Raw genomic sequence first — 23,434 nt, forward strand, 5'->3', positions numbered from 1 at the left:
CAACAGTCACATCCATTCAGCTGTGTGAATACTACAGTCACATCCATTCAGCTGTGTGAATACCACAGTCACATCCATTCAGTTGTGTTAATACCACAGTCACATCCACTCAGTTGTGTGAATACTACAGTCACATCCATTCAGTTGTGTGAATACCACAGTCACATCCATTCAGTTGTGTTAATACAACAGTCACATCCATTCAGTTGTGTAAATCCCACAGTCACTTCCATTCAGTTGTGTTAATACCACAGTCACATTCATTCAGTTGTGTGAATCCCACAGTCACATCCACTCAGTTGTGTTAATACCACAGTCACATCCATTCAGCTGTGTAAATACCACAGTCACATTAATTCAGTTGTATAAATACCACAGTCACACCCATTCAGCTATGTTAATACCACAGTCACATCCATTAAGCTGTATGAATACCACAGTCACATCCATTCAGCTATGTTAATACCACAGTCACATCCATTCAGTTGTGTAAATCCCACAGTCACATCCATTCAGTTGTGTTAATACAACAGTCACATCCATTCAGTTGTGTAAATCCCACAGTCACATCCACTCAGTTGTGTGAATACCACAGTCACATCCATTCAGTTGTGTAAATACCACAGTCACATCCACTCAGTTGTGTTAATACCACAGTCACATCCTTTCTGTTGTGTAAATACCACAGTCACATCCATTCAGCTGTGTGAGTACCACAGTCACATCCATTAAGCTGTATGAATACCACAGTCACATCCATTCAGGTGTGTGAATACCACAGTCACATCCATTCAGTTGTGTGAATACCACAGTCATATCCATTCAGTTGTGTGAGTACCACAGTCACAACCATTAAGCTGTGTGAGTACCACAGTCACATCCATTCAGTTTTGTGAATTCCACAGTCACATCCATTCAGTTGTGTAAATACCACAGTCACATCCATTCAGTTGCGTTAATACCACAGTCACATCCTTTCTGTTGTGTAAATATCACAGTCACATCCATTCAGGTGTGTGAATACCACAGTCACATCCTTTCTGTTGTGTAAATACCACAGTCATCCTTTCTGTTGTGTAAATACCACAGTCACATCCATTCAGCTGTGTGAATACCACAGTCACATCCATTCAGCTGTGTGAATACCACAGTCACATCCATTCAGCTGTGTAAATACCACAGTCACATTAATTCAGTTGTATAAATACCACAGTCACACCCATTCAGCTATGTTAATACCACAGTCACATCCATTAAGCTGTATGAATACCACAGTCACATCCATTCAGATATGTTAATACCACAGTCACATCCATTCAGTTGTGTAAATCCCACAGTCACATCCATTCAGTTGTGTTAATACAACAGTCACATCCATTCAGTTGTGTAAATCCCACAGTCACATCCACTCAGTTGTGTGAATACCACAGTCACATCCATTCAGTTGTGTAAATACCACAGTCACATCCACTCAGTTGTGTTAATACCACAGTCACATCCTTTCTGTTGTGTAAATACCACAGTCACATCCATTCAGCTGTGTGAGTACCACAGTCACATCCATTAAGCTGTATGAATACCACAGTCACATCCATTAAGCTGTATGAATACCACAGTCACATCCATTCAGTTGTGTGAATACCACAGTCATATCCATTCAGTTGTGTGAGTACCACAGTCACAACCATTAAGCTGTGTGAGTACCACAGTCACATCCATTCAGTTTTGTGAATTCCACAGTCACATCCATTCAGTTGTGTAAATACCACAGTCACATCCATTCAGTTGCGTTAATACCACAGTCACATCCTTTCTGTTGTGTAAATACCACAGTCACATCCATTCAGGTGTGTGAATACCACAGTCACATCCTTTCTGTTGTGTAAATACCACAGTCATCCTTTCTGTTGTGTAAATACCACAGTCACATCCATTCAGCTGTGTGAATACCACAGTCACATCCATTCAGCTGTGTGAATACCACAGTCACATCCACTCAGTTGTGTGAATACCACAGTCACATCCATTCAGTTGTGTGAATACCACAGTCACTTCCATTCAGTTGTGTAAATCCCACAGTCACATCCATTCAGTTGTGTGAATACCACAGTCACATCCACTCAGTTGTGTAAATCCCACAGTCACATCCACTCAGTTGTGTTAATACCACAGTCACATCCATTCAGTTGTGTGAATACCACAGTCACATCCATTCAGTTGTGTGAATACCACAGTCACATCCATTAAGCTGTATGAATACCACAGTCACATCCACTCAGTTGTGTAAATCCCACAGACACATCCATTCAGTTGTGTTAATACAACAGTCACATCCATTCAGTTGTATGAATACCACAGTCACATCCATTCAGGTGTGTGAATACCACAGTCACATCCATTCAGTTGTGTGAATACCACAGTCACATCCATTCAGTTGTGTGAATACCACAGTCACATCCATTCAGTTGTATAAATACCACAGTCACACCCATTCAGCTATGTTAATACCACAGTCACATCCATTCAGCTGTGTTAATACCACAGTCACATCCATTCAGCTGTGTAAATACCACAGTCACATTAATTCAGTTGTATAAATACCACAGTCACACCCATTCAGCTATGTTAATACCACAGTCACATCCATTAAGCTGTATGAATACCACAGTCACATCCACTCAGTTGTGTAAATCCCACAGTCACATCCACTCAGTTGTGTTAATACCACATTCACATCCATTCAGCTGTGTAAATACCACAGTCACATTAATTCAGTTGTATAAATACCACAGTCACACCCATTCAGCTATGTTAATACCACAGTCACATCCATTAAGCTGTATGAATACCACAGTCACATCCATTCAGCTGTATAAATCCCACAGTCACATCCATTCAGTTGTGTGAATACCACAGTCACATCCATTCAGTTGTGTAAATACTACAGTCACATCCATTCAGTTGTGTTAATACCACAGTCACATCCATTCAGTTGTGTAAATACCACAGTCACATCCATTCAGTTGTGTAAATACCACAGTCACATCCATTCAGTTGTGTTAATACCACAGTCACATCCATTCAGTTGTGTAAATACCACAGTCACATCCATTCAGTTGTGTAAATACCACAGTCACATCCATTCAGTTGTATAAATACCACAGTCACATCCATTCAGTTGTGTGAAAACCACAGTCACATCCATTCAGTTGTGTGAATACCACAGTCACATCCACTCAGTTGTGTGAATACCACAGTCACATCCATTCAGTTGTGTGAATACCACAGTCACATCCATTCAGTTGTGTGAATACCACAGTCACATCCATTCAGTTGTGTGAATACCACAGTCACATCCATTCAGTTGTGTGAATACCAAAGTCACACCCATTCAGCTGTATAATTACCACAGTCATATCCATTCAGCTGTATAAATACCACAGTCACATCCATTCAGCTGTATAAATACCACAGTCACATCCATTCAGTTGTGTAAATACTACAGTCACATCCATTCAGCTGTATAAATATCACAGTTACATCCATTCAGTTGTGTGAATACCACAGTCACTTCCATTCAGTTGTGTGAATACCACAGTCACTTCCATTCAGTTGTGTGAATACCACAGTCACATCCATTCAGTTGTGTGAATACCACAGTCACATCCATTCAGTTGTGTGAATACCACAGTCACATCCACTCAGTTGTGTGAATACTACAGTCACATCCATTCAGCTGTGTGAATACCACAGTCACATCCATTCAGTTGTGTAAATACCACAGTCACATCCATTCAGCTGTATAAATATCACAGTTACATCCATTCAGTTGTGTGAATACCACAGTCACTTCCATTCAGTTGTGTGAATACCACAGTCACTTCCATTCAGTTGTGTGAATACCACAGTCACATCCATTCAGTTGTGTGAATACCACAGTCACATCCATTCAGTTGTGTGAATACCACAGTCACATCCATTCAGCTGTGTGAATACCACAGTCACATCCACTCAGCTGTACAAATATCACAGTCACATCCACTCAGCTGTATAAATATCACAGTCACGTCCATTCAGTTGTGTGAATACCACAGTCACATCCATTCAGCTGTGTGAATACCACAGTCACGTCCACTCAGCTGTATAAATATCACAGTCACATCCATTCAGTTGTGTGAATACCACAGTCACATCCATTCAGTTGTGTAAATACCACAGTCACATCCATTCAGCTGTATACATATCACAGTCACATCCTCTCAACTGTATAAATATCACAGTCACGTCCATTCAGTTGTGTGAATACCACAGTCACATCCACTCAGCTGTATAAATATCACAGTCACATCCACTCAGCTGTATAAATATCACAGTCACGTCCATTCAGTTGTGTGAATACCACAGTCACATCCATTCAGCTGTGTGAATACCACAGTCACGTCCACTCAGCTGTATAAATATCACAGTCACATCCATTCAGTTGTGTGAATACCACAGTCACATCCATTCAGTTGTGTGAATACCACAGTCACGTCCACTCAGCTGTATACATATCACAGTCACGTCCATTCAGTTGTGTGAATACCACAGTCATATCCATTCAGCTGTATAAATACCACAGTCACATCCATTCAGCTGTATAAATACCACAGTCACATCCATTCAGCTGTATAAATACCACAGTCACATCCATTCAGCTGTGTGAATACCAAAGTCACATCAATTCAGCTGTGTGAATACCAGAGTCACGTCCATTTAGCTGTGTGAATACCACAGTCACATCCATTCAGTTGTGTGAATACCACAGTCACATCCATTCAGTTGTGTTAATACCACAGTCACATCCATTCAGTTGTGTGAATACCACAGTCACATCCATTCAGCTGTATAAATACCACAGTCACATCCATTCAGTTGTGTGAATACCACAGTCACATCCATTCAGTTGTGTGAATACCACAGTCACATCCATTCAGTTGTGTGAATACCAAAGTCACACCCATTCAGCTGTATAATTACCACAGTCATATCCATTCAGCTGTATAAATACCACAGGCACATCCATTCAGCTGTATAAATACCACAGTGACATCCATACAGCTGTGTGAATACCAAAGTCACATCCATTCAGCTGTGTGAATACCACAGTCACATCAATTCAGCCGTGTGAATATCACAGTCACATCCATTCAGTTGTGTGAATACCACAGTCACATCCATTCAGCTGTGTGAATACCAGAGTCACATCCATTTAGCTGTGTGAATACCACATTCACACCCATTCAGTTGTGTAAATACCACAGTCACATCCATTCAGTTGTGTTAATACCACAGTCACATCCATTCAGTTGTGTAAATACCACAGTCACATCCATTCAGTTGTGTAAATACCACAGTCACATCCATTCAGCTGTATAAATACCACAGTCACATCCATTCAGTTGTGTGAAAACCACAGTCACATCCATTCAGTTGTGTGAATACCACAGTCACATTCATTCAGTTGTGTGATTACCACAGTCACATCCATTCAGTTGTGTGAATACCACAGTCACATCCATTCAGTTGTGTGAATACCACAGTCACATCCATTCAGTTGTGTGAATACCACAGTCACACCCACTCAGTTGTGTGAATACCACAGTCACATCCATTTAGTTGTGTGAATACCACAGTCACATCCACTCAGTTGTGTGAATACTATAGTCACATCCATTCAGCTGTGTGAATACCACAGTCACATCCACTCAGTTGTGTAAATACCACAGTCATCCATTCAGCTGTATAAATATCACAGTTACATCCATTCAGTTGTGTGAATACCACAGTCACATCCATTCAGTTGTGTGAATACCACAGTCACATCCATTCAGCTGTGTGAATACCACAGTCACATCCATTCAGTTGTGTGAATACCACAGTCACATCCATTCAGCTGTGTGAATACCACAGTCACGTCCACTCAGCTGTATAAATACCACAGTCACATCCACTCAGCTGTATAAATATCACAGTCACGTCCATTCAGTTGTGTGAATACCACAGTCACATCCATTCAGCTGTGTGAATACCACAGTCACGTCCACTCAGCTGTATAAATATTACAGTCACATCCACTCAGCTGTATAAATATCAGTCACGTCCATTCAGTTGTGTGAATACCACAGTCATATCCATTCAGCTGTATAAATACCAAAGTCACATCCATTCAGCTGTATAAATACCACAGTCACATCCATTCAGTTGTGTGAATATCACAGTCACGTCCATTCAGCTATGTGAATACCACAGTCACATCCATTCAGTTGTATGAATACCACAGTCACATCCATTCAGCTGTATACATATCACAGTCACATCCTCTCAACTGTATAAATATCACAGTCACGTCCATTCAGTTGTGTGAATACCACAGTCACATCCACTCAGCTGTATAAATATCACAGTCACATCCACTCAGCTGTATAAATATCACAGTCACGTCCATTCAGTTGTGTGAATACCACAGTCACATCCATTCAGCTGTGTGAATACCACAGTCACGTCCACTCAGCTGTATAAATATCACAGTCACATCCATTCAGTTGTGTGAATACCACAGTCACATCCATTCAGTTGTGTGAATACCACAGTCACGTCCACTCAGCTGTATACATATCACAGTCACGTCCATTCAGTTGTGTGAATACCACAGTCATATCCATTCAGCTGTATAAATACCACAGTCACATCCATTCAGCTGTATAAATACCACAGTCACATCCATTCAGCTGTATAAATACCACAGTCACATCCATTCAGCTGTGTGAATACCAAAGTCACATCAATTCAGCTGTGTGAATACCAGAGTCACGTCCATTTAGCTGTGTGAATACCACAGTCACATCCATTCAGTTGTGTGAATACCACAGTCACATCCATTCAGTTGTGTTAATACCACAGTCACATCCATTCAGTTGTGTGAATACCACAGTCACATCCATTCAGCTGTATAAATACCACAGTCACATCCATTCAGTTGTGTGAATACCACAGTCACATCCATTCAGTTGTGTGAATACCACAGTCACATCCATTCAGTTGTGTGAATACCAAAGTCACACCCATTCAGCTGTATAATTACCACAGTCATATCCATTCAGCTGTATAAATACCACAGGCACATCCATTCAGCTGTATAAATACCACAGTGACATCCATACAGCTGTGTGAATACCAAAGTCACATCCATTCAGCTGTGTGAATACCACAGTCACATCAATTCAGCCGTGTGAATATCACAGTCACATCCATTCAGTTGTGTGAATACCACAGTCACATCCATTCAGCTGTGTGAATACCAGAGTCACATCCATTTAGCTGTGTGAATACCACATTCACACCCATTCAGTTGTGTAAATACCACAGTCACATCCATTCAGTTGTGTTAATACCACAGTCACATCCATTCAGTTGTGTAAATACCACAGTCACATCCATTCAGTTGTGTAAATACCACAGTCACATCCATTCAGCTGTATAAATACCACAGTCACATCCATTCAGTTGTGTGAAAACCACAGTCACATCCATTCAGTTGTGTGAATACCACAGTCACATTCATTCAGTTGTGTGATTACCACAGTCACATCCATTCAGTTGTGTGAATACCACAGTCACATCCATTCAGTTGTGTGAATACCACAGTCACATCCATTCAGTTGTGTGAATACCACAGTCACACCCACTCAGTTGTGTGAATACCACAGTCACATCCATTTAGTTGTGTGAATACCACAGTCACATCCACTCAGTTGTGTGAATACTATAGTCACATCCATTCAGCTGTGTGAATACCACAGTCACATCCACTCAGTTGTGTAAATACCACAGTCATCCATTCAGCTGTATAAATATCACAGTTACATCCATTCAGTTGTGTGAATACCACAGTCACATCCATTCAGTTGTGTGAATACCACAGTCACATCCATTCAGCTGTGTGAATACCACAGTCACATCCATTCAGTTGTGTGAATACCACAGTCACATCCATTCAGCTGTGTGAATACCACAGTCACGTCCACTCAGCTGTATAAATACCACAGTCACATCCACTCAGCTGTATAAATATCACAGTCACGTCCATTCAGTTGTGTGAATACCACAGTCACATCCATTCAGCTGTGTGAATACCACAGTCACGTCCACTCAGCTGTATAAATATTACAGTCACATCCACTCAGCTGTATAAATATCAGTCACGTCCATTCAGTTGTGTGAATACCACAGTCATATCCATTCAGCTGTATAAATACCAAAGTCACATCCATTCAGCTGTATAAATACCACAGTCACATCCATTCAGTTGTGTGAATACCACAGTCACATCCATTCAGTTGTGTGAATACCACAGTCACATCCATTCAGTTGTGTGAATACCACAGTCACACCCACTCAGTTGTGTGAATACCACAGTCACATCCATTTAGTTGTGTGAATACCACAGTCACATCCACTCAGTTGTGTGAATACTATAGTCACATCCATTCAGCTGTGTGAATACCACAGTCACATCCACTCAGTTGTGTAAATACCACAGTCATCCATTCAGCTGTATAAATATCACAGTTACATCCATTCAGTTGTGTGAATACCACAGTCACATCCATTCAGTTGTGTGAATACCACAGTCACATCCATTCAGCTGTGTGAATACCACAGTCACATCCATTCAGTTGTGTGAATACCACAGTCACATCCATTCAGCTGTGTGAATACCACAGTCACGTCCACTCAGCTGTATAAATACCACAGTCACATCCACTCAGCTGTATAAATATCACAGTCACGTCCATTCAGTTGTGTGAATACCACAGTCACATCCATTCAGCTGTGTGAATACCACAGTCACGTCCACTCAGCTGTATAAATATTACAGTCACATCCACTCAGCTGTATAAATATCAGTCACGTCCATTCAGTTGTGTGAATACCACAGTCATATCCATTCAGCTGTATAAATACCAAAGTCACATCCATTCAGCTGTATAAATACCACAGTCACATCCATTCAGTTGTGTGAATATCACAGTCACGTCCATTCAGCTATGTGAATACCACAGTCACATCCATTCAGTTGTATGAATACCACAGTCACATCCATTCAGCTGTGTGAATACCATAGTCACATCCATTCAGCTGTGTGAATACCACAGTCGCATCCATTCAGTTGTGTGAATATCACAGTCACATCCACTCAGCTGTATAAATATCACAGTCACATCCACTCAGCTGTATAAATATCACAGTCATATACAATCAGTTTTGTGAATATCACAGTCACATCCATTCAGTTGCATGAAAATAGTTTAAAATGTACATGTCAGTCCGGCATGTTTTGTTTGATACTGACCTCGTGTTTGTGGTTCATTGCTCAATGTTGATTTTTTCTTTCTTATACTATTACCAATAGGTCAACAATGTTTGGTGTATTATATGATTGCATATGTCTGTCTAGCAATTATCATCTGACCTTGACCTCATTCTCGTGGTTCATTTGTCAATCTCAAGTTTTCCTGTGTTTTTTTCAGAGACATATACACATCATATGTCTCTGAAATTATAAGTATATGCAAAAGTCAACTATATTCAAAGCATGTAATGATTATTAGTAGTACATGTCTGTCTGGCAGATTTCTTCTTGTTAAGTTTTCCTGGTTAGTGGTTAATAGATATATAAAGATGTGGTATGGGTGCCAATGCGACAACTCTCTAAGTTTATTTCTTAGATGTGCAGTACTTACTGGTCAACTATAGAGCATATTTGATGTATGTTATGATGGTAAGGTGTACATGTATTTCACAGTGGTTTTATCTGAACTTGACCTCATTTTAGTAATGTGATGGTTGAAGTAAAGCTTTATGTTTAGGTTTACTATCAACATATAATAGCAATGGTTAGCAAAGAAGGTGAGACATTTCAGTGAATGCACTCAGTTAAAAGAAAATGGAATTTCATTTTATCTTTTTAAACTTTAACTCAGAGTGACTATTGATATTTTTTCTTTTAGACTTTTGCTAAAACATGATGTTCCCAGGTTGAAACACCCTTTCTATAAAAGTTGATTTCATTTTGTTAAAATGATTTTGAGTGATCTTATTGTTTTGGTTTCAAAATGGAAACCCCAAAAAATTACAAATACAATGTATGATGGAAATTAAATCAATCATTTATTTTTGAACCATTTGATCATGTACGGTCTTGGATATAACACTGTTTTTCAGATTGTTTTCCCTCATTTAATATTCAAGTCTAGAATTAAAATTTTGACATATTAAAGGCACAAATGGTAAAATAATAATTAAAGATTTCTATTTATAATTCAATTTGAGCTATTTCCAAAAAAATATGAAGTTTAATGTGAATTTCAACAGTAGAGAAATAAGTGATTTTGTAAGTCAAAGCATAAATATATATAAAATAACAACAATATCATTTCACATAATGCAGAGACATATAATCTAATTTTTATTGTACCCATTTCACTCCTTTTAAAATATTTATCAATAAAAATATGTCTGGTCACTTTTTAATTGATGAAAGTATTATTCTGACACAAATCAACAGTCATTATGATATTTATTCAATGTCACTTTGCAAGTTTTACTAATCTCATCAGAACTACTCAGCCGTTAATTATATCATGAATGAGCTGTCATAATTATTCCCCACGAGGAGCCTTTTTAGTTAGATTTTACAAATAGTATTCATTCGCACTACAAAATATAGTCCAGTGCAGTCCTTTTTTCAAATCGGATTTTGTTTATCGTTAAGATAACAACAAAAGTAAATGTATGCTTTGATTTTGAATATTTGTAAACATTAGGTAACATTGTCATTGTTTTCACTCGGTAATTGATGCACAAGCACCTGCTCTTTCGATGATTAATTTTCCATATTTGGGACATTGTGGCTAGGGTTTCCATGGATTAACCAATCAGAGTGTAGCGATTTAAAATTTTCTCATAAAGAACAACCAATCAAAGCTGAGTAATTTGAATCTATTACTGTTCTTTGTCCAGTGGGTTGAACGTGGATCCGACATTTTTTTCACCTGTGTCTATTACTTCCTGGATTTTTGCATGTTTTTCGGAAATACTGGAATACACAACTAAAGACTAAAAGTGACAGTTATCAAGTCAGGTAATACTTACATATAATTTCATAATTTTTGCGTTATTGTATTGGATGAAATGTTAATTTGGAGCTCAGCCAATAATTTTACTACATGACCTAAATATTTACAACCACAAAAAAAATGTCTACCGCTCATTCCATTCAAATTTTGCATGAAAGTGGTTATATTTTGTATCCCAAACAACAAAGTAAAATGATTTTAACATTGTCAATGTAATGTTACACATAATACACAATGTGTAAATAGTAATTCTTTCACTGTCATTGTCAGAAAATACAAATTACAATGATGCATGTGTATTTGTTGAAAACAGAAAGATAAAAATAGTGCCAATATTCTAATTATATTCAGATTATTTATGGAATATGCAATCCAAATATTCTCAATCTGTAAAAATGAAAAAGTGTTGGAATTTTAAATAAGGGTTATGTATTGCCTAATGTTGAAAATAAAATTGTTTTCTGTTTTCAGTCTTTTTGTTTGTCCATAGGCATGCACAATTGTTAAATTGTGTATTATCCATGGGATTTTTATTTTCCACTATTAGCAAAGTTGATAAAGGCAACTTCTACAGGTACTTTGCAATTTTCTTCTAAGTGATAGGACACTGACAATAAATTTGGATATTTACATGGTTTTTACCAAAAAATAGTGATAATGTTGAAAGTGAACAAATTATCTTTATTTCATTATTATATTCTATTTAATGTCTTGTCTTTGTAGAAATTCTGTTGAAAATACATTAGCCAGAATGATGGCGAGTATGCCCTACCCTAATGTGAATGACATGGATTTTCTGGATTCAGTTTCTCTTGACAATGATCTGCAGAAGGAGATGGAAAAAATTCTCCAGGGATCAGACAAATTTACTTTCGACAACTATCTTTCATCTGGTACTGCAACTGAAAGCAGCAATCATGGTTTTAATTTTGACACTAGTGCTACAATAGATGAATGGATACAAAACTTTCAGTGTGAAGATGTCACAAAATTCAATCAAAATTTATTGGACAACTCATTTGAAATAGAAAACAATAATCCAAATTTGTTAGTTAATCCACAGAATGTGCTACAACAGACATTTGTTCGACCTTTCAGAAGGGTCGCTCAACCAGAAGCTGTAACAGTTAAAGTGGAGGCAACAGAGGACGATGTTGTCGTGCACCAAGTGCCAAACGCTCATTTTCAACATCCGTCAACTCAATCAGACAATGTACGAAGTTTTGTAAAGATTCAACCTGCAGGATCACAACGTAATTTTACACTATCACATTCAAATGTAAATATAAACAATAACACGATTACACATGTACAGAATTTCAAACAGCAAGAAGGTTCGCCATCTCAAAGATCTCCCGTCCTTGTCAAGCATTTACATAATGGAATTAGTACTACACAACCAAATAATTTCTCATATTCATCGTCCAGCGGTCAAAATATTCCAAATGTGCCAAATTCTAGTGACATTGTTGACAAAGTCTTCCCCAAACCTGTTTATTCCTATAGCTGTCTAATCTCTATGGCGCTGAAGAACAGTAAGAATGGAAGTTTACCTGTCAGTGAAATCTACAACTTTATGATGTAAGTATTTTCTTTTAGGGTATTTTGGTAAAGTAATTACCATTTTACAATCTTGGATATTATTTTTTGCGGAAACATGTACATAATTTTGTAACACATCATATCCAAAAATGGACATCAACATTCATTAATGTTGTTTTAGGAGTACCTTTGAAAAAAATTTCCATGGTCTGCAGATTATCTTAAAATATTGGACAGCATAACAGAAAATATGAAATTTACCCTAAGAAAATAGTTGTTTAAACTATTACCTTTTGAAATATTAGAGTATTAGACAGGATGCTAATGAAATTTGGTACAAATGTAGGTGAACTTTTGTGGGGTTTTCCCAGTTTTAAATCATAAATGCTCACAAACCCTGGAATGTACATTGTACCTTTATACCTGAGACCATAAATGTAATTAAAGTGGAATACACAATAATCATAAATTATTAATAAACCTCTTGATTAAAAATTCAGATAAAATCATTATTTTGATGATGGAGCGTAATTTACTTCTAAACTGTCTTAACGTTCAGTAGTAACCTGTTATAATTGTGTACAGTTTATAATTTATTTATTTAACAATTCTGTAATTCAACAAGATTTGAATTTTATATAAGGGATGCATGACCATGAATTAATTTTCAGTTTGTACTTTAGGGGTTAATGCATGTAAGCATGTGAATGAATTTTCCACATGAGTAATTCAGTGGAATGTCATTATATACATGTAATAAACTCTGTTGCTGTCAAAGTGTGACAGGTTGCTAACAATTTAATAAGATTATCTCTGTAATCTAATTAATACATGACAGTTTTATAATACATTGTTTATTGGATTGTCGTGGTCTGTTGGTCAATGTATTATAATCCCTTAATTTAATTGATTAAATTCAATCAAAATAAATAGGAACTGAAAAAAAGTATTTGAAATGTCAATTACTTCATTTCTTACATGCACTACAATTTTCATGTAGAAAACAATGCAAGAAAAAGAATTTGTGCGTACGGTACTCATAAAAAATAGATAAGACCATTTTTGGTATAAAAAAATTCTTAAGTAAAGTGTATGGTCATGTACATGTTGAATTGGTTGTAATACTCATAAACATAGGTTATGACGTTCAAATATACATCAATGCAATTTTTTCTTTACTACTCTGCATTGATTCTTGATTTCTTTGTGGGCTTATGGTCGATCCAGGTTTTAAAGAAACATTTGTGTTTATAATTGCTATAGAAAAGGCAGTCCCTTTTTTATGCCACATATTTTTTTCAGTTTACAAATCTAGCTCTTCTTCATTTATGGAAAATGGTATATGACAATTATAAATATAAATCTCCACATTAATTTCTATACTTGGTTCATTATTCTTAACATGCTTTAACCACCTGCCTATTTGAATGGCCTTGTATTTGTTTTTGTATAAAAGCCTGATAATTAATATGATTTATTATTATTTTTTCAGAACCCATTTCCCGTACTTTAAGACAGCCCCTGATGGTTGGAAGGTAAGTCTATTCACAAGTCAATTAACATGTAGAACAGGTGTAATAAACATTTGAATTGATTGGTCAATCATTGTCACATGGTTAGCTTTTAAACTACAGGTGCAAATTTCAAATATCACAATGTCATTTTATCATTCATTGTATTGTGTAAAATTACTCATTGGAACACTAGTATAGTAAAAAGTATAAGCTTACTACACAAAGGATTTGATAAATAAAGTTTATTTATAGATTCAGTCAGATTATTTATATATACTAATGGGGTACCTTGAGGGGGGATCCCAGGGTCAGTAATAAGCTTAACTTTACATTGTGGGAAATTATTATCATGATTATTCTCAAGTGAAGATTATAACAAATCCAATATTAAGCTTTATCTTTTATTGTCATGTAAACATATTTAGTTTGTGACTTCAGAAAACAAACGAAACATTATATATCATATGATAGCAAAATGTAAACTTCTGTCTTTGTTTCTATATTAAGGTCAAGGAACAGTAAATGGTCTATGTCGCAGATTTTGCTAAAAATTTGCATACAACCTTGGCTCGTTGAACTTCAACTGAAAATCGAAAAAATAATACATTTATCTCTTTTATTATCTGAAAAATTGCAGATTGATTTCCTTAAATATGGGTGAATATTTGTATAGAAAGCACATAAAATCGTTGAAAAACATTCTAAAATTTGTCTTACAATTGCCAAATCTCTAATTCTACTCCATAGATTTTTCTTAAAAAACTATATATTGTTGACACATAAATTTCTGTTTTAATGATATAAGATAACCATAGGGTCACCGACTTCGTTTTTTGTCTAATAATCAATTTTTTACCTTGTTGGTAGTAAAAAACGTCAAAATCAACGTTTACCGGCCTGCAACGCGATAAAGTTATGATTATTTCGATGTTTTGTTGGATTTTTTCACAAAGAACGCAACTTTGAATGATGTATACCGTAAAAACGAAGTCGGTGACCCCATCTTTATTTTGCATCATTATAACGGAAATTTATGTATCAACAACATATAGTTATTTAAGAAAAATCTATGGAGTAGAATTAGAGATTTGGCTATTTTAAGAGAAATTTTAGAAGGGTTTACGCCGATTTTATATGCTTTCTATACAAATGTTCACCCATTTTGTAAGAATTCAATCAGTAATATTTCAAATGATAATTGAGATAAATGCAATATTTTTTCGATTTTCAGTTGAAGTTCGTCGAGCCAGAGTTGTATGCCAAATTTTACTGAAATCTGTGACATAGCCCATTTACTGTAACTTAACCTAAAAAGAGCCATTATAGTTAAAATTTGTTTCATATTTTTTTTATAAGTTAAATCTTGTAAAATGCAATTTTACATAATAGTAACAGAGTATAGAGAAATCAAACAAACCTGGGACTATTTTAAATTTATTCGATTGAGTTTTAATTTTTGTAGAAAATATGAAACAAGAATAGATAACTTATTATAACTATTTCACATATGTTGTGCTTAATTAAAAAGATGGTAAGAGCTTATAATTTATTTTGTTTCAGAATTCTGTACGCCACAATTTGTCCCTTAATAAGTGCTTTGCTAAAGTTGATACCCCCAAGTTAAATGGGAATGCCAAGAAAGGATGTTTGTGGGCCCTCAATCCAGAGAAGATTGAAAAGATGGAAGATGAAATCGCCAAACATAGAAAGAAAGATTTGGAAGCCATTAAACTATGCATGTCAATGCCTGGTATGTATTATACACATAATTTTCTTGCTGAATTGAAGACCCACTGGTCTTATCCTTAATTTACAGTTTGGCTGCAAAACAAAATTTGGTATAGAATATGTTTTTTTATAAATATATATTTAATGTTTAAAACATGATATTATATCCTGTGAATTTAATATTAATTGTTCTTATAAAGTATTATGTAGACAAGAGTGTTAGATATTTTACACTTCAAACAGTTTTAAGATAGACATCAAAGAGAACGTATTGATCTGATTAAATGATTAGATAGGCCTAAAGGGATGTAACTCTTGCTGGACAAAGACCACACATTCTCCATGGTATGTTATAATTAATGAGGGTTTAATTGATAGGTAAATATGTCCTTTGATGTACATGTAGACATGATAATTAGATTATGATAACATGAAAATACTGTTATGATTTAATTGATAATTTTAATTTTGTATCAGATTATTTTGATCTAGATTTTATTTAAATATTTGATATTATATAGATTTAAAACCTGTAAAAATAAGAATTAACTACAAAAAGTTAAAATTATTGTTTTTTCTATAAGAATATATAATATTATAGAGTATACTGATGCAACCAGATTTTAAATAATTTTCCCGAATACTAAAGTCTTTTAAATATAGCAAAATATACAAATAGAAACCAGTAAAATGATTTAAAAAGAAAATCTCAATTTTGTTGGATTAATAAATTCCCCACTGGTAGCCCCATTTAATCAGGACAGGTATAACAATGGTAGTACAACTGACAGATGGAGTTTGACACTTTTAAGATAAAGATAATACAAAAGTTTTCATTGGACAAAGCCTTTGTTTACATTATTTCACAGGTTTTCAAAGGACAAGTGTCAGTCATGAATGTAAATATTTATATTTATTCTTCTTTTCTGTAAAGATTGTATCAACAGAATTGAAGGAGATAAAAGTTTTTAGTTCCTTACAATTTTATCATATCTGACAGTAACAAAGAAAAATAGATCTTATCCTTTACATCCCACTTTCATTTTCATGTATAAAATATAATTTTTATTTATTTCAAGCAATTCAGATATACATGTATTATGATATTTTCTTTTCAATTCTCAATTTTATATGATTTCTAAAAGTAAATTGTATGGCTAAGAATATGTTTTGTTTTGCCCAGATTCAATAGTTTATTAAAGTCTAACCAAGAAAATGTTGAGAAATTGTGTATCATCTACATGAAAGATTATAAGACTTTGTTTAACTTCTGCTTGGTTAAATGAAAAATTACCATTCATAATTTATTTCTCTTCTTGGAGTAGATGATAGAATATATTATAAGAGGTTGGGCTTTATACAAGTAAGATAAAAGTCTTTTTATTTTGTAGAAAAATTAGAATTAATAGAAGCCGGTAAAGCTGGTCCTGTTGGTGGAGATCCACCCAGTCCACGATGTTCCACGCCTCACTCGCCAAAGGAAACAGCTGAATACCTGATAAATGACCTACCCACAATAGACAACAGTATGCAAATGGACCATTCTCTTACAGATATAAGTCTACAGGTAAGGCCACAAGATATTCATAGACATACTTATATAATAAGGAGATATGGTATAATTGCCAATGAGACAACTATCCACCCCAATTCAAATAAAGTGAAGGTTAGCAATTATAGGCAATAATGCAACCTTCAACAATTAGAAAAATCCCTACTGTATGGTTGACAATAAAAGTCCAAAACATAAGAATATTTAATTGAGAAAACCATCTTTAGCATTGCATGCATTGGTTTGCTTGAAAATAGTTTGTGGATCAACAGATGTAAAACTTTCATGGAAATTCTGACCAGATCAAGTTGCTAAGTACGTCGTCTTCAATGTGCTCTTGAGTGCTGGATTTCACATGTCCTAGGTCCTATCACAGCATAGTGAGGTTAACATTGGCATTTGTTACCTCTGTACTTAGCTAACAACACTTGGGAAAGAGCAAGAAATGTGTCAATATTATTAGAAGATGACATTCTTGTTAGATAGCATCAAACAAATTTAGACCATTATAAGTTTGTTATCCAAGTCATGCAAGTGATTTATAAGTTTTAAGATTTATTTTTGCATCTATATATAGACATATAGCAAAAACACCCAAAAAACATGATTAAGTACATAATGACAGTGGTTATGTGATAGGAAATGGCAACTAATTGTAAAAACCAAACCCTTTGATATTTGAAGATAAGATGAGGTTATTATCCTCTTTCTTAAGCGTTGTACATGTATATGATGATAATATTTTTTATTTCAGAATGGACTTTGGGACGACTCAGGGGAAATCAATGTTGTAGATTTACCAATGACCACACCAACACTTTCTAATGGTCATGTGACTTTGTCAGCGTCCACCGCTACAATTCCTGTAAAGATATCATTAGGTAAGAATTGGGAATGAATTAAATTGGCTACATTTAAATTCCAAGGATTTGTTAGGCCACACTTAAAAATATTTTGGTTTGCCCAAACCCTACCCAAAGGTTGATACAGTGGGTAGGTCATGTAGGTAGGTAGGCATTTTCTTTTTTTTTTTTTCAAAAAAAGAAATTGAAGTATCAGATGTTTATAAGTCTTCATGCCTATTTGATTAAAAAAAACCTTCTTCAAATCAGCACAATAAAAGAATTTGAGTAGGCAGTTTTTTTTTTGGGGTAGGTAGCATTTAGGCAAACAAACCTATTATTTATTATGGACTTATATTTTGAAGTTGGCAGATGAATGAGTTAAGTCATGTTGTATTCTATTGATATAGATTGTAAATGGTTTTGAACGATATATTTAAGTGTTATTAAAAATAATATCCATGTAGATTTCATACAAGTGTAAGGGGAGTACTTGGTCACTTTTGCCATTCTAGAGTTATGCCCCTTGACAAATAGAAAATTGCTGAATTTTTCGTTTCTGTTTAAATGCAAAGACACTTAAACATAATGACTTATATTACCACAAAGGTGAAGTTTAAATTTTGATGGCGTCACTTTTCCCATTTTGAGTTGTGTCCCTTTATAACCTTGTACATTAGCAGGAGCTTCATCTGTGTCCCATGAACACATTTCCAATTTATTTAGATAATAGTTGCCAATGTTCTTTCATTATTCAATATATTTTACACACCAGGCCTATATTCTTAAGTTAATAATATGCTGTGTTTTCACTTGTATATTACTTCAGCCTCTTGTTAAAATCATAATTTGTTCTTTTTTTTAGCCAATGGAGCTGTATATCAGGGAAACTTCGCCTGTACAGCGTCACCAATGACGTCAGGGAATTCATCACAAATACCGTCCTATGTGTTATCGGCACAAATCTAGTCACCATAAAGTGTTCATACAACCATTCCATGTTAAACCAAGGGAGCAGTCATTGTATACAACGAACTTATTGTTGATTTTAAATTGTTATTTTATAGATGACTGTAACTCAAAGGTTAAAGTTGAACTTTTTCTTTGAGATGTTATTAATTGTTGTTAAGACAATTTGAATGCTAAAGTCTGTAAAATATTTATGTAGTGAATAAATCTGTTCTTTATGGTTTGCTTAACTTTCAGTTAAGATAAAGATTAGCATATATTTATAGCAGCTTATTTTAATTTATTTTCTGTGGTTTCTTAATTACTAAAAAAATCTTTATCACCAATAAGGTCAGGGCAAACTTGCAGATTTTATTAGAATAAAGAGTGTTGTACTAGTTTCTGATTTTTGTAAAATTAAGAAATTCAAATTAATGCTAACCAGGTAATTTAAGAATACTATTTAATGTTCCTAAATGTTTAGTTAGAAATCAAATTGATTCAAGATGCCAAGTGTCATTTTTCACAAGCATAAAAACAGAATGATATTTATTCACAATCTGTTACGGTAATTAAAGAGAGATTTGCCATTTAACTATCATTTCATCATAAACTTAGCACTAAGTATCCATTAAGGATGTATTATTCTTGATCTCAATATGACCTTCTAGTGAAGTTTAGGCTGTGTATATATTGCTTAAAGAAGTAGACATATTTAGAACTAACTTAGGCTTGCTTTATCTCTATATATTTCTCTGCAGAATCTATCAATGTGCTGATAGGTGTAGATTTAAACTTTTATGATTATTAAAAACAAAAATGGGAAAAATCTTTGTTCATAAATAAAATTTTGAACTATAAAACTTTTGCCATTTTAAACCACTTGCTGTTTATATTGCTACATGTATAGGTAAAAGCTCATTTAGCTTCCACAGTTATCTCCCTTGAGTGAATGTTGTATATTTTTTATATTTTTTATATTTATTGAATTTGTCAGAATAGCTCTTACCAGGCAGCTTACAGTGTTATTACTAGATATATATGGCCAGCGTTCACCTCTGTTGGGTTCAACTCTGTAAATGGGGCTTATTTGGGGTTCTGGGTTCAACACTGTAAATGGGGCTTATTTGGGGTTATGGCTTCACCCCTGTAAATGGGGCTTATTTGGGGTTCATTGCCATAACCTGTGTTATAAATAGATGTAGAATAGATATGAGGATATATCTGTTTGGGGGAAACCAGTGCCCATGTAAAATATGCTTTCCTTACATCCAAGAATATGCTTTTTATGTATTAAATTATAGTCTACTTTTTATCACAGATTCCTTTTTTCCATTACCCATTTTTCTAGAACTTCAACTTCTTGTAATTTGTTTATTTTAAAGAAGTGACACGTTCAACCAGAGAATCTGCTCTGAGTTGATATTCCCTTGATATAATATTTTTGATTTCTTCAATAAATTCATAAAAATAATGAAGCATTTTCACCTACTGTTTAGATGACAATACCAAGGGGAATTTTGGAAGTGCCTTAACCTAATTTGTTTGGCCATTTATATGTAACTTATGGAGTAATTTTGTATTAGGGGAACCCATAAAATGCATTTATCACTGAACCATACGACCATACAATTTATAACAATGGATCTCATTTTAGTATACACAATATTTATAGGGCAAATTATCTATAAAGTGTTAATGTTGTTAATGATGTATATATTTAGTTGATTTTCAGTGTAAATGTTTGTAAAATTATCTTTTTTACATCTCTAAGTCAGGTGACATCGTGTTCAGTACCGGGAGTGTTCAGTCAAACTTTTGTATACATGTATATATACTTTGATAGACTTTCGTATACATATAAATCTTTTTGTAATTAGAAGATTTTAGATTTGTTTTATGTGATTTATATAATTGAACATGCAGGGATTCATGTTGTCGAGATACTAGTTTTAAACTTAGCCGTACAAAGATTTCTGGTAAAACAATTCATTCATAATTAACATTGTCATGATTGTGAAATGTAGGGTATTAAATATTTTTAGTCATCGAAATACTGCAGGATTGAGAGAGAAATTCATTATTAAACTATTAAAAAAGGTTAATCAAATTTGTTTTGGGTTTTAATTGAATTTGAACACTTTTTTGGCGAAATTCATATTATGACTAGGTTCAAAAAGTTGTTTTCAAAAGAATAAAAATAACGTGTTGCCCTTGAAACTTTTTGTTGGAAAATCTGCATAGAGAAATTTTCTGAATTAATATTTTAAACAAATGCAGTGCCAGAAAAATTTGAATAAATGTTTAAATTCCAGGGAGGGGGGGACATAACTCTAAAAACTTATAAAATTATCATTTAGGAATAGAATCATAAACATGTATGTATGTTGAGCAGAAATTTTAAACTATTTTTTATATCATTAGTTTAGATAATTGTTGGAAATAATGGTGCAACATTGTAATAATTGATTGCAATTGTTTAAAGTGAATTCTGGGAATTCATTACATTTATAATTACAATTATATTAATATTAGTATTGACCTTTATGGAGCTCAACATTTAAAAAAAAACTAGCTATAGTATGTAAAGGGTGTAGAACGGTTGAATCTATTTTCTTTACATCTGTTTACCTGTTTTACTGGAAACATCAATGGGTTATCTCCCGTCAATATAAATATTTTGCTTAGTATTTTGCATATTGGCCTTTTTAAGTATCAATTACTATTACTGTTGTAAAAACTGTTATTATTGAGCAAAAGTTGTAAATAACATGGAAAAAACGTGATAAGATAGCTTATCCTGATGTAGATGTTTCAATTAAAAACAAAATAATAGATGACTTTATGTTAACGTTTTTTTCACTATATTTCTGTCAATTTTGCAAGCTTGATGTGGACGGGAAATAAAAAGACTTAAACACGTGCCGTGTGATCTATTTTTAGATATTTGTTGTATGATGTGTATAATTGGTACTGAATTATTGTTTTTTAAGATGTATAACTGGTACAGAATTTATAGTGTTTTTAATTTTGTAAATATTTACGATGAACAAAAACAACAAATAGTGCTTGTTCTTATATATATATATACATCATGTCCAAACATATCTGTTGAAGTTCCTAATTTTGACAGAACTGCATCCAAACTGGTATAGAATAAAAATCAAAACATTTAACCGACCTGTTGAAATTTAAAATTTCATCAGCTTTCATTTGGTTTACAGTTTCTAAAACTGAATTACATGATAAAGAATTTTCTAAAAGTAAGACATATTTAATATTTTTGCATACACTGTATATAATTGTTTGTAAAGTAATAACAAACTTTCAGTGCAATATGTTGTTTAGACTATTCAAAGTAATGTTTGGAGATGGGTTTTTTCACAATGCAGCTGATTATTTGCCATTGAATTTATGTGTTCAGTATAAATGAATTTTATGACTTTTTACTGAAGATTGTTAGAATATGTGTGTGAACTTATTAAATAATGTTTGGACTACATGAATGTTTTGTTGTTATTAGACCATGGTATAAAGAATGATTATAGATTGGTCTGGTAGAGTTCAAAGTGGGTCTAATTGGGGTCTTAAGCGTGACGCGGGATTGCCAATTTTTTGTAAGCGTGACACAGGAAAGTTATATTATTGTGGCGTTGAAAACGGGAATTAAGGTCTAGCGGGACATGGGAAATTACAAAAATATGAGAATTGCCTAGGTACATAGTTTAAGCGGGATCAGGGATCAGAACCCCCCATGAGACCCCCTTCAAACATTCAAACAGCTGTGCATTACTTCCGGTCCTGTAAAAGGATATGGTGGAATTCTATCAAACTTTTTTTGAGAAGCATGCTAATTAACAAGTTGATATAAAAACCAATCTAAAAAAAGATGTTGTGTGCTTGACAATGAAACAACTCTCTACAAGAAACTGAAACCATGCAGAAATATGTGAGACTGTTATGAAAGTGAGAGGGTTAGCGCTATAGAACCAGGTTTAATCCACCATTTTCTACATTTGAAAATGCCTGTACCAAGTCAGAAATATGACAGTTCTTGTCCATCCGTTTTGTTATTTGATTTTGCCATGTGATTATGGATTTTCTGAATTGATTTTCCTCCAAGTTCAG

General features: G+C 34.3%; 1 protein-coding gene across 1 annotated transcript; it reads left to right on the top strand.

The window, feature by feature from the left end:
* Nucleotides 1-10,767: 10,767 nt before the first annotated feature.
* On the top strand, nt 10,768-22,808 carry LOC134684278 (forkhead box protein I1c-like). The gene is made up of 7 exons (XM_063543563.1): nt 10,768-11,185; nt 11,904-12,761; nt 14,215-14,257; nt 15,797-15,986; nt 17,356-17,531; nt 18,271-18,397; nt 19,224-22,808. Exons 2-7 carry the CDS (start codon nt 11,932-11,934, stop codon nt 19,325-19,327), a joined length of 1,470 nt encoding a protein of 489 aa, XP_063399633.1. The 5' UTR covers nt 10,768-11,185; nt 11,904-11,931; the 3' UTR covers nt 19,328-22,808.
* Nucleotides 22,809-23,434: the final 626 nt, after the last annotated feature.

The sequence above is a fragment of the Mytilus trossulus genome, chromosome 9, assembly GCF_036588685.1.
Source record: "Mytilus trossulus isolate FHL-02 chromosome 9, PNRI_Mtr1.1.1.hap1, whole genome shotgun sequence".
NCBI classification, from domain to species: domain Eukaryota; kingdom Metazoa; phylum Mollusca; class Bivalvia; order Mytilida; family Mytilidae; genus Mytilus; species Mytilus trossulus.